Source organism: Calonectris borealis, chromosome W (genome assembly GCF_964195595.1).
Source record: "Calonectris borealis chromosome W, bCalBor7.hap1.2, whole genome shotgun sequence".
In the NCBI taxonomy this organism is placed as follows: domain Eukaryota; kingdom Metazoa; phylum Chordata; class Aves; order Procellariiformes; family Procellariidae; genus Calonectris; species Calonectris borealis.
In genome coordinates, this window is record NC_134351.1 from 29,565,229 (window position 1) to 29,578,007 (window position 12,779).

Below are 12,779 nucleotides of genomic sequence, written 5' to 3' on the forward strand. Positions count from 1 at the left end.
TCTTTGGTATGGAGGACGATGGTTGAAATATAAATATGGGGAGGCCTGGCAGATTGATTATATCACACTCCCACAAACCCGCCACGGCAAGCGCTATGTGCTCACCATGGTGGAAGCAACCACCGGATGGCTAGAAACATGTCCCGTGCCCCATGCCACCGCCTGGAACACCATCCTGGGCCTTGAAAAGCAAGTCCTATGGCGACATGGCACCCCAGAAAGAATTGAGTCAGACAACAGGACTCATTTCCGAACCACCCTCATAGACACCTGGGCCAAAGAGGATGGCATTGAATGGGTATATGATATCCCCTATCATGCACCAGCCTCTGGGAAAATCGAGCTGGCCCTGCCCATTCAAAACCCTTACGTACTCTAGATGGGGATAAAGTCCCTGTCGTGCACATTAAAAATATCCTGGGGAAGACAGTCTGGGTTACTCCTGCCTCTGGCAAGGGAAAACCCATTCGTGGGATTGCTTTTGCTCAAGGACCTGGGTGCACTTGGTGGGTGATGCGAAAGGATGGGGAAGTCCGGTGTGTACCTCAAGGGGATTTGATTTTGGGTGAAAATAGCCAATGAACTGAATTGTATGATGTTAATTGCTCTATAATACTGTATGTCATCACTTCTATGGTTGCTATATGTCATATCAACGGTATTGCAGTAAGAATCACCCAGATTAATGAAGAATGAACTCTGATGAAACCGAGCAAAGTGCAACGATGATAGAACCGGATGTGTGCAGCGATAATGGAACCAGAACTGGCTTCAGGATGCAACAATCCAACACCACACACCATCTCTCCTGCCCTGAAAGACTGTTATGACAGATGGAGCCCAAAGTCATGGACTAAATGAACTCAATGGACATTTTAGAGTGATGGCCCATAGACTAAGGGAATGATATCTCTGTGTGTATATATCATGACAGGAAAAGTGGTGGTGATTAATTGGAATGTTTCAGAAAAATGTGAGACCTAGGCATGACATAGATGGTATAGAATAAGGGGTGGATCCTGTCCTGGTTTTGGCTGGTATAGAGTTAAATTTCTTCCTGGTGCTGTGTTTTGGATTTAGTATGAGAAGAATGTTGATAACACACTGATGTTTTTAGTTGTTGCTAAGTACCCTGCTAGTCAAGGACTTTTCAGCTTCCCATGCTCTGTCAGGTGCACAAGAAGCTGGGAGGGATCTGGCAGGGAGCATAGCCAGGACAGCTAGCCCAAATGGCCAACAGGGTATTCCATACCATATGACGTCATGCTCAGCATGTAAATAGGGGGTGTGATCCAGGAAGTAGCGATGGGTTTTTTTGGGTATCGTTCGTTGGGTGGTGAGCAATTGCATTGTGCATCACTCATTTTGTATATTCTATCATCATCATCATCATCATCATCATTATTATTATTATTATTATTCCCTTCAATTTCTGTTCTATTAAGCTGTCTTTATCTCAGTCCACAAATTTTACTTTTCTTTTTTCCAATTCTCTCCCCCATCCCACTGTGGCGGGGGGGAGTGAGTGAGTGGCTGTGTATTGTTTGGCTGCCTGCACATTTGAGCCAAAATCTTTCTGTCCCCATTTTTGGCTGATTCCATCATTTAGCTTGGCTAAAATAATCCCTTATCCTGCTTGTATTTAGTACATAACAGAGGTCCCATATTGTATGTTTAGGAGATAATGTATATCGCAGCATTTCACCGCAATGACATATCCCCCTCCTTAAACTCTGCAGAATTAAATGCAGAAATCACTTGCACTATTTTTATGAACTGAACCCTACATTTTTTTATGGGTAACAGATGTGTCATTACCTTGCCAGTATCGGGATATCATGACACGTTGACTCTTTGTTCTCATTTTGATTACAGGGAAACTGCAGCTCTTAAATTATAAGATCTTTTAATAGCTAAACAGATACACGCACACACAGAAATGAGAAACAGGCATGGTGGTGATATCAGTGTGATAAACTGCAGGCTATGGTGTTAAACTGGAAAGGCACCATAAATCGTGTTTAAGCACCTTTTGCTTACTTCGCATTCTGTTCAGTGCGGAGACTAGCTCTAACATGCCCAAACAGCTGAGTTTATCCACTATTAATATATGGCAGCGTATTGGGAGTCTTGTGGAAGACTTATTCAAGGAGTTAGTGATCTTGAACAAGCCATGTCTGCTCTATTGGGCCTTGTACTTAAGGCTTGAGAAGCCAATAGATTAGCATGAGTAGCCACTGTAAGGGAATCTGCTCGAGTGTCCCGTGCTGGCCTGTGCTGCACGCTGGTGGATGTTATGACAGAGATAACATGCCAACTTGTCAGGAGAAGATATATGATTCTGTTTGTCACACAAAATAAAATGTACCATGGCACGGGAGGGAGGAGGAACCTCTTCACAGACAGGATCTGTGCATCATGCCGTCTGAAAATCCATCTGGGGTCCGTCCAATGCTGCACAAATGCAGGGTACCCAGCATCTGAAGGCATGTAAGATTTACTCACTATCTATATTCCTCTTTTTATCTTATTTATCTTTTTATCTTATTAAAACAACCATTTCATTAAACCTTTTGTTGTTGGGCCTTTGTTATCGAGATCCGGAAAGAACCCTGTATCATCTCAATCACCTCACACCCCTCCCCTGACCCCAGTGAAGAACAGGCAGGCACTTTCAAATTTTTCTGAACAGAAATGCCATTGGACAGCTTCCATCATGAGGCAAGAACCACTCTAGAAAGCTGGGAGACATATTACTAAATACGATACAATGAACCAGGGCCCAAATTCACAAATAGACTGCACTTTGTGAAATCCCAAAAAGTGTGCAAAACCCTAACCAGTCTACAACTGTGTTTCACATTCAGGTTAAAAGAAAGTAAAGTATACATTCTCCAGAAGGATTTTTCAGCATACTAGCTTCCTCCACCGCCCTCAGCTGGGCAGGTCTACTTTCTCCGTATTCCCTGGCCTTACTGCCCCTTTTCCTCCAGAGTTGAAATTTTAGGTTTTAGTCCTCATGGAGCAAAAGAAATCAGTCCCATAAGAATAGCCACTGTAGCACAGAGAAGAGTATATATAAAGTATTGAAATCAATAAATCAACAAGACCATATGAGAACTCTTAAAAAAAGAATTTGCAGCAACAGGCTTTAAAGTGTAAAGCTGGAAATGTAGCCTGTCTCTTTTAGACTGTCCTGATAACATAAAAGGGCTGTAAACGATGTCTGGAGAATAGCCCAGTTGAACAGTTTCCAAAAAATGGCTCCATGCTAGTTCTTTTCCAGGCTTTAGTATAGGGAGCATACCAGGGCAGAGAAAAGGGGAAATGTGTTGCTCTCTGGCTATCCTTCATCCCTCTTGGAGGAAACATTGGGTACCAGTACATATAAAGGTGAAGGGCTGCCCTAACTTGTCCTTCAAGTCAGAGCAGCTCCTGGCTGTTTCAAGAATAACAAGTGTAAGATGGAGTTGAAAATCATTGATTTTTGTCTCTTTTTTTTTTTCAAGTAATCTGATTAAATTTAAACTATGTAGTTGATGTTTAATACCTGTCTCTCATGAAATTCAAGAGCACTGAAAATTATCTGGACATACAAAAAAGAACTGCATAGTTATGCTCATAGTCTATGGTTACTTTTCCCAATATATTTAATGAATACCCCTTTTAGTGTACTGGAAACTTTGCTCTGCATTTGCTGGTACAATTAACATCACATGGCTAAGATATCAAGAGTAAGTGTTAATTTAGCCTTAGTGATAAGTAATTTCCAATACATTAGTAGCATTCAGCTCTAATTTGTCCAGCTGGTTATACTGTGTTTGATGCACTCCAGAATGCGGTTTGTCCTCTTGGCTGCCAGGGCACACTGCTGACTCCTATTGAGCCAACCAGCACCCCCAGATCCCTTTCTGCAGGGCTGCCTTCCAGCCACTCCTCTCCCAATTTATACTTATGCCCGGCGTTACTCCATCCCAGGTGCAGTATCCGGCATTTCTTCTTGTTAAATTTCATGCCATTAATGATTGCCCAATGTTCCAATCTATCTAGATCCCTCTGCAAGGCCTCTCGTCCCTCAAGAGAGTCAACAGCACCTCCCAGTTTAGTATCGTCAGCAAACTTGCTAATGGTGCATTCAACTCCTGCATCCAGATCATTGATAAAAATATTGATTGGAACCGGCCCTGGAATTGAGCCTTGAGGAACACCGCGGGTGACTGGTCACCAGCCAGATGTATCCCCATGAGAGTTTTTTTATTAAAGGGTTTCCACCTATTTTGACATGAGGCCCCATGAGAAGAACTATATTCAGTATTCATGCATATATTTTTGTCTTTGTATACTATATCTATTTCAAAATGGGTCTCAAGGCTGAAAGTTTCAGTAGGTCTACAGGGACCTCATAACCAGCAAATAGAAGTAAGCACCTACTCCTGTGAGTCTCTTTGAAAGCATCAATCTCCATTTCTTTTGAAGTGCTCATTCTGAAATTTGTGAATGAAACTGAACTGTGCAGTGGGAATTAAAAACAGAAGAATGTCTGTAGCCTTAAAAATTCTAGTTCTTAAGTAAACAAATGCCTGGGCACTTTACCTATACGCACAGGAGCACAATGCAATTTCTTTCTTCTGTATAAAGGGATCTTCTACTTATGTAAACACTGTTTTCCTTATGGGTAGGATAACAAAATACAAAGCAAAGAAAAACAACATGGAAATAAATTCTTAGGCCCTATATCAGCCATGAGAGTCAATGGCAAAATAAATACAGTAGAATAACGCTGGGCTGCTCTAATGTATGTTGAAGATCTGTCAGGTAAAACTATATTCAACATCCAGGAAAACAGATGTCTCTATTTGGAAATCTTATATCTTCTTTCAAATGTGGCACATGCAGTCTCATGCAGTTTTGTGTCTTTTCCCTTGAAAACACCACCTACTAAAGATTTTGTTTGTTTAAAGCTGTCGTGGTTTAACCTAGCAGGCAGCCAAATTCCATGCAGCAGCTCACTCACTGCCCCCGCCCCCCCACAGTGGGACGGGGAGAGAACTGGAAGGGTAAGAGTGAGAAAAACTCGTGGGTTGAGATAAAGACAGTTTAATAGAACAGAAAAGGGAAAAGAATAATGATAATGATAGAATATACAAAATGAGTGATGCACAATGCAATTGCTCACCACCTGCGCTGACCGATAACCAAGTAGCGATCCCTACTTCCTGGATCACGCCTACCATTCATATACTGAGCATGACGTCACATGGTATGGAATACCTCATTGGCCAGCTGGGCCAGCTGTCCCAATGGTGCTCCCTCCCATCCTCTGCGTGGTGGTATGAAAGCTGTCCTTGGCAGGATAGTTAGCAACAACTGCAAACATCAGTGTGTTATCAACATTCTTCTCATACTAAATCCAAAACACAGCACTAGGAAGAAATTTAACTCTATCTCAGCCAAAAACAGGACAGTATCCACCCCTTATTCTATACTATTTACGTCATGTCTAGGTCTCACATTTTTCAATACATTCCAAATAATCACTACCAACTTTCTTGTCTTTTTTTATATATATATATACCCACACAGAGATATCATTCCCTTAGTCTATGGGCCATCCCTCTAAAATGTCCATTGAGTTCATTTAGTCCACAACTTTGGGCTCCATCTGTCATAACAGTCTTTCAGGGCAGGAGAGATGGTGTGTGGTGTTGGATTATTGCATCCTGAAGCCAGTTCTGTTTCCAGTATCGCTGCGCTCGTCTGTTTCTATCATCGTTGCACTTTGCTCGGTTTCATCGGAGTTGGTTCATTCTTCATAAATCTGGGTGATTTTTACTACAATACCATTGATAGCAACCATAAAAATGATGATATACAATATCATATAAAAATTAACATCATACAATTCAGTTCATTGGCTATTTTCACCCAAAATAAAATCCCCTTGAGGTACACATTGGACTTCCCCATCCTTTCGCATCACCCACCAAGTGCACCCAGGTCCTTGAGCAAAAGCAATCCCACGAATTGGTTTTCCCTTGCCAGAGGCAGGAGTAACCCAGACTGTTTTCCCCAGCATATTTCTTATGTGCACGACAGGGACTTTATCTCCATCTACAGTACATAAGGGTTTGGACTGGGCAGGGCCAGCTCAATTAACAGATCCCCTAGTGTTGACTAAACAGGTGGCTTTTGCTAAATGTGTGTCCCAATGCTTGAATGTCCCACCATCCATTGCCCTCAGCGTAGTCTTTAGCAGTCCGTTGTATCGTTCGATTTTCCCAGAGGCTGATGCATGACAGGGGATGTGATAAACCCACTCAATGCCATGCTCTTTGGCCCAGGTGTCTATGAGGGTGTTTCGGTAATGAGTCCCGTTGTCTGACTCAATTCTTTCTGGGGTGCCATGTCGCCATAGGACTTGCTTTTCAAGGCCCAGGATGGTGTTCCGGGCAGTGGCATGGGGCACAGGATATGTTTCTAGCCGTCCGGTGCTTGTTTCCACCATGGTGAGCACATAGCGCTTGCCGTGGCGGGCTTGTGGGAGTGTGATATAATCAATCTGTCAGGCCTCCCCATATTTATATTTCAACCATCGTCCCCCACACCAAAGAGGCTTTACTCGCTTGGCTTGCTTGATCGCAGGACCTGTGCAACCATGGTCAAGTCCACCCCTCGATCACGAGCCCATCTATATGTTGCATTTCTTCCTTGATGGCCTGAAGTGTCATGTGCCCACCTAGCTATAAATAATTCACCTTTATGTTGCCAGTCCAGATCCACCTGAGCCACTGCAATCTTAGCAGCCTGGTCCACCTGCTGGTTGTTTTGGTGTTCTTCAGTGGCCCAACTCTTGGGTACGTGAGCATCTACTTGACGTACTTTTACAACCAGGTTCTCTACCTGGGCAGCAATATCTTGCCACAACGCGTCAGCCCAGATGGGTTTACCTCTGCGCTGCCAGTTGTTCTGCTTCCATTGCTGCAACCACCCCCACAGGGCATTTGCCACCATCCATGAGTCAGTATAGAGATAAAGTACTGGCCATTTTTCTCTTTCAGCAATATCCAAGGCCAGCTGGATGGCTTTCACCTCTGCAAACTGGCTCGATTCACCTTCTCCTTCAGCAGTTTCTGCAACTTGGCGTATAGGACTGCATTCAGCAGCCTTCCACCTCCGATGCTTTCCCACAAGGCGACAGGACCCATCAGTGAACAGGGCATATTGCTTCACATTTTCTGGTAGTTTATTATACAGTGGGGCCTCTTCAGCACGCGTCACCTCCTCCTCCTCTGTGGATATTCCAAAATCTTTGCCTTCTGACAGGTTGTGATCTCTTCCAAGATTCCTGGGTGACTGGGGTTTCCTATTCGTGCCTGTTGTGTGATCAGTGTGACCCACTTACTCCACGTAGCATGAGTTGCATGATGTGTAGAGAGGACCCTCCCTTTGAACATCCAGCCCAGCACCGGCAGTTGGGGTGCCAGGAGGAGCTGTGCTTCAGTGCCAACCACTTCCGAAGCAGCTCGAACCCCTTCATATGCTGCCAATATCTCTTTCTCAGTTGGAGTATAGCGGGCCTCGGATCCTCTGTATCCCCGACTCCAGAACCCTAAGGGTCGACCTCGAGTCTCCCCTGGTGCTTTCTGCCAGAGGCTCCAGGTAGGGCCATTCTCCCTGGCTGCGGTGTAGAGCACATTCTTTACATCTTGTCCTGCCCGGACTGGCCCAAGGGCTACTGCCTGAACTATCTCCTGTTTAATTTGTCCAGAGGCTTGTCGTTGCTCAGGGTCCCATTTGAAATCGTTCTTCTTCCTGGTCACATGATAGAGAGGGCTTACGATCTGACTGTAATTTGGAATATGCATTCTCCAAAAACCCACAACGCCTAAGAAAGCTTGTGTTTCCTTTTTGCTAGTTGGTGGGGACATGGCTGTTATTTTGTTGATCACATCCATTGGGATCTGATGACGTCGGTCCTGCCATTTTATTCCTAAAAACTGGATCTCCTGTGCAGGTCCCTTGACCTTACTTTGTTTTATGGCAAAACCAGCCTTCAGAAGGATTTGGACTATTCTCTTCCCTTTCTCAAAAACTTCTTCTGCTGTGTTGCCCCATACAATGATGTCATCAATGTATTGCAGGTGTTCTGGAGCCTCACCCTGTTCCAGTGGAGTCTGGATCTGTCCATGGCAAATGGTAGGGCTGTGTTTCCACCCCAGGTGTACTGGATGCCCCTCCAAGTGAAAGCAAATTGTGGCCTGCACTCTGATGCCAAAGGGATTGAGAAGAACGCATTAGCGATATCATTTGTGGCATACCACTTGGCTGCCTTTGACTCCAGTTCGTATTGTAGTTCTAGCATGTCCGGCACGGCAGCACTCAGTGGTGGCGTCACTTCGTTCAGGCCACGGTAGTCTACTGTTAGCCTCCACTCTCTATTGGACTTTCGCACTGGCCATATGGGACTGTTAAAGGGTGAGCGAGTCTTGCTGATCACTCCTTGGCCCTCCAGTCGACGACTCAGCTTATGGATGGGGATCAGGGAATCTCGGTTGGTGCGATATTGCCGCCGGTGCACTGTTGTGGTGGTGAGTGGTACCTGTTGTTCTTCAACCCTCAACAATCCCACAACAGAAGGATCCTCTGAGAGACCAGGCAAGGTGGACAGCTGTTTAATTTCCTTCGTCTCCAGGGCAGCTATACCAAAAGCCCACCAGTACCCTTTTGGGTCCTTGAAATACCCTCTCCTGAGGTAGTCTATGCCAAGGATGCACGGAGCCTCTGGGCCAGTCACAATGGGGTGCTTCTGCCACTCATTCCCGGTTAGGCTCACTTTGGCCTCCAACACAGTTAACTCTTGGGATCCCCCTGTCACTCCAGAAATACAGATGGGTTCTGCCCCTTTATAGCTTGATGGCATCAGGGTACACTGTGCACCGGTGTCTACGAGAGCCTTATACTCCTGTGGGTCTGATGTGCCAGGCCATCGAATCCACACAGTCCAGTAAACCTGGTTGTCCCTTTCCTCCACCTGGCTGGAGGCAGGGCCCCTCTAGTCCTGGTCATAGTACTCGTTACTCACTTGTAAATACAAGTCAAGAATTTCTCCCTTACAATCCAAAGTAAGATCAGCCCTTCTACTCTGTCTGGGGAACTGTTCACTGGAAAATGGACTGTCGTGAGACAGGTTTTTCCTGACAACTGGAGCAGCATTTTTCCTGAGAGAATCCCCTTGTGTGATTGTTTTTCCTTGCAACTCACGTACCCGTGCCTCTAGGGTCAAGGTAGGTTTTCCATCCCACTGCCTCATGTCCTCTCCGTGGTCACGCAGGTAAAACCACAGGGTGCCCCGTGGTGTGTACCTGCTATATCCTCTCTCTTGAGCAGAAGAACGCTGACTCCTAATGGCTGAGATACTGGTCCGTACAGATGGAGAATAGGACCTATCATCTTTGAGTTGCTGGACCTCCCGGGACAGTTTCTCCACAGCCGAGACAAGGGAGGAGGAGACAGTTTCTTCGTATTCCCGGAGTCTGCCAACCACGTCATCCACCGTTGGTGCTTCTTCCTCTTTCCAGCACAGTACTGCCAACGAACTGGCATACGATGCTGGTGCACTCCGTACTAACTTCCGCCTCATGGGTCGGGTGCACTGGATGTCATCTGGATCTTTGGGTACTTGCTCGTTGTCCAGGTCACCATAAACCACCTCCAGCACGCCTAGTTCTCTCAGGTACTGGATACCTCTCTCCATAGTGGTCCATTTGCCTGGGCAATATATCACATCTTCCTTGAAGGGATACCTTTCCTTCACGCCTGACAGCAGTCGCCTCCAGAGGCTGAGGGCCTGTGTCCCTTTTCCAATTGCTTTGTCATTGCCCCCTTCCCTAGCAAGGGATCCCAGCTGTTTGGCTTCCTTCCCCTCTAATTCCAGGCTACTGGCCCCATTATCCCAGCATCGGAGCAGCCAGGTAACAATATGCTCGCCTGGACGACGGCTGAAATCTTTCCGCATATCTCGCAGCTCACTCAGGGATAGGGATCGGGTGGTTTCCGTCTCGTTTATGAGTTCTTCCTCTTCCTCCTCCCCTCGTGATGGCTCTGCTTTTCCATCATCCCTTTCTAAATGACCTGACTTTCACTTTCAAGTTTTCTTCTTCTATACAGGGGCAATGGATACCAACAAGGGTTGGTCCTCTGGTTCAGCTGTAGTGCCTGTTGCTGGGGTTTGGGCAGCTGCAGTGCCTGTCGCGGGGGTTGGAGTAACTGTAGTGACTGTTGCCAGGGTTTGAGTGGCTGCAGTGCCTGTGACGGGGGTTGGAGTACCCGCGGTGTCTCTTGCCAGGGTTTGAGTAGCCACAGTGCCTGTCACGGGGGTTGGAGTAACTGCAGTGACTGTTGCCGGGGTTTGGGTAGCCATAGTGCCTGTCGCAGGGGGTGGAGAAGCTACAGTGCCTGTCGTGGGTGTTTGAGTAGTCACCGTGTCTGTTGCCGGGGTTGATCTCTGGACAGTGTTCCTGAATAGTTGTTTAACCCTAAACAAGACCTGAACCACATTCAGGAGACATAGGAATAGGAACATGCTTGTTTGAACATCCCAAGGATATTCAATATTCTCAGGGAATATTGTGGACGTCTTCATGAAGAGTATAGAAGAAAAAGGGGTTTCTGATGGTATGGAACGGAAGATGAACAAGTGGGAGAAAGTGTCCCATCCTGTCTCCCGCCTAAATTCATTCTCCGAGGTGAAGAGTTAAAAAGTGTAATTACTAATAGTTTCCAAAAGATAGCTCCTGAAGAACAGGAATGACGGCAGTGCTGAATACAGGCTCGTGACCAATAATTTTATCATAACAGAAACCAGTGTCACACAGTATAGCAAAGCAATGACCTTAATCCATTTCCCAGAGATGACCAACCCCACATAAAAACTGATAATCAGCAGCATAGACAGCCATTAAGGTGCTATATACCAGAGCTCCAAAAACAGATCCAACAACTCTGAGAGCAAATAAACCAACATTGTGAACATTGAGCACTAAACTGATATAATGAATGCTTATAACAAATTTGTTTTAACCTGTTCGGGTCAGATGTGTCGTTATCTCAACCCTTCGAGCCCCACGTTGGGCGCCAAAAAGGACTGTCATGGTTTAACCTGGCAGGCAGCCAATTTCCACACAGCCGCTCACTCACTCCCCCCGCCCCCTCACAGTGGGACGGGGAGAGAACTGGAAGGGTAAGAGTGAGAAAAACTCGTGGGTTGAGATAAAGACAGTTTAATAGAACAGAAAAGGGAGAATAATGATAATAAATAATGATAGAATATACAAAATGAGTGATGCACAATGCAATTGCTCACCACCCGCGCTGACCGATAACCAAGTAGCGATCGGCACTTCCTGGATCACGCCTACCCTTCATATACTGAGCATGACGTCACATGGTATGGAATACCCCATTGGCCAGCTGGGCTGGCTGTCCTGATTATGTTCCCTCCCATCCTGTGTACCTAGCTCAGTCAGTAGGCACGGGAGCTGTCCTTGGACTAGGAGGGCACTTAGCAACAACTGAAAACATCAGTGTGTTATCAACATTCTTCTCATACTGAATCCAAAACACAGCACTAGGAAGAAATTTAACCCTATCCCAGCCGAAACCAGGACAAAAGCACTGACTCTTGGTAACCTGCCAGATGGTACCAGTGTCTTCCTCTGCTTGAAGAATTCACGTTTGGTATGATCTAAGTATAAATGGCAAAACTATCTTTTTATATTTTGAGGCAATAAGTTTGAATGCAAGAAAGAGGGGAGTTTACCCTGAGAAGGTGAATTTCTCCACAGAAACCAGAAGTAAGTTCAGGATAAAAGAGAACCACGTCTTAAATGGAAAATATCATCAACATAAAAATGAAGTCTGCTTTGATAACTGAAATTTAGAATAATGCATAGGTCTTCACAGTTCTGCCAATCACATTAAAACCAATGAGATCTCACAGGTATAAATCGAAGGTCTAATAGAGTCAAAGCAGTGTTAGCAACTGCAAGCATTCTTCTGAATCCACTGATCCCAAATAAAGTTTAGAGTCATACCTGGAGTCTTGAAATTTCTCAGCTGAGATGGAGTGTCACAGATTTCCAAGATCCAGTCACCTGCTGCTTTTTCACTCCAGGAGTGAGTAGTCATAAACTCCCAGTTTTTAAATCCTTCCATGGAATGATCAAATAACCTAAAATAAATCATGACATTATTTTAAGTGCACCATTTTAGTGGAGCTGAGCCTCCAAGTCTCCAGACTCTTGAAAGATATACCAATTAGCCAGTCCTTTGCATAACATTACTCATAATGGTTTTTCAGCATGTCTTTCAAATACATTTGCCAGTTTTTTGGGTTTTTTTTGTGGTTTTTTTAATGGATAAGATTCTTTACATGTCATCATTTGTCATAATTGATACTAAGGCCTAAGAGAATGCAGGTGTCTTGGGAAAAGTGCATAAAATACAGCATATCCTTTGCTTTAAAAGCATGATGTAAATACCAACAACTTTAAGTTGGAAAAGTTCTGTAACATTTATTTTTGGTTTTTAATTGAAATATCGAAAAGGGATTTTAAGAAAATAAAAGGATTAAGTGACTGAGACAATATGAGCAACTCAATATATGTGATTCCTTGCAAGGCAATCAGATGCAACTGAGACACTTGTCTCAAACCTCAAATGACCAAGATATCACTCTATTCAAACACTTGACAGGATTGAGTTTGGGTAAAACTGAGAGA

General features: G+C 44.9%; 1 protein-coding gene across 1 annotated transcript in view; it reads right to left on the reverse strand.

Annotated features, from left to right (window-relative positions):
• The window catches only part of LOC142075098 (proprotein convertase subtilisin/kexin type 5-like), a 307,009-nt gene that overhangs the window by 22,589 nt on the left and 271,641 nt on the right, over nt 1–12,779 (reverse strand). Inside the window, exon 13 of the mRNA XM_075136116.1 lies at nt 12,093–12,229. Coding sequence (XP_074992217.1) covers nt 12,093–12,229 — 137 coding nt within the window. The remainder of the gene's footprint in view (nt 1–12,092; nt 12,230–12,779) is intronic.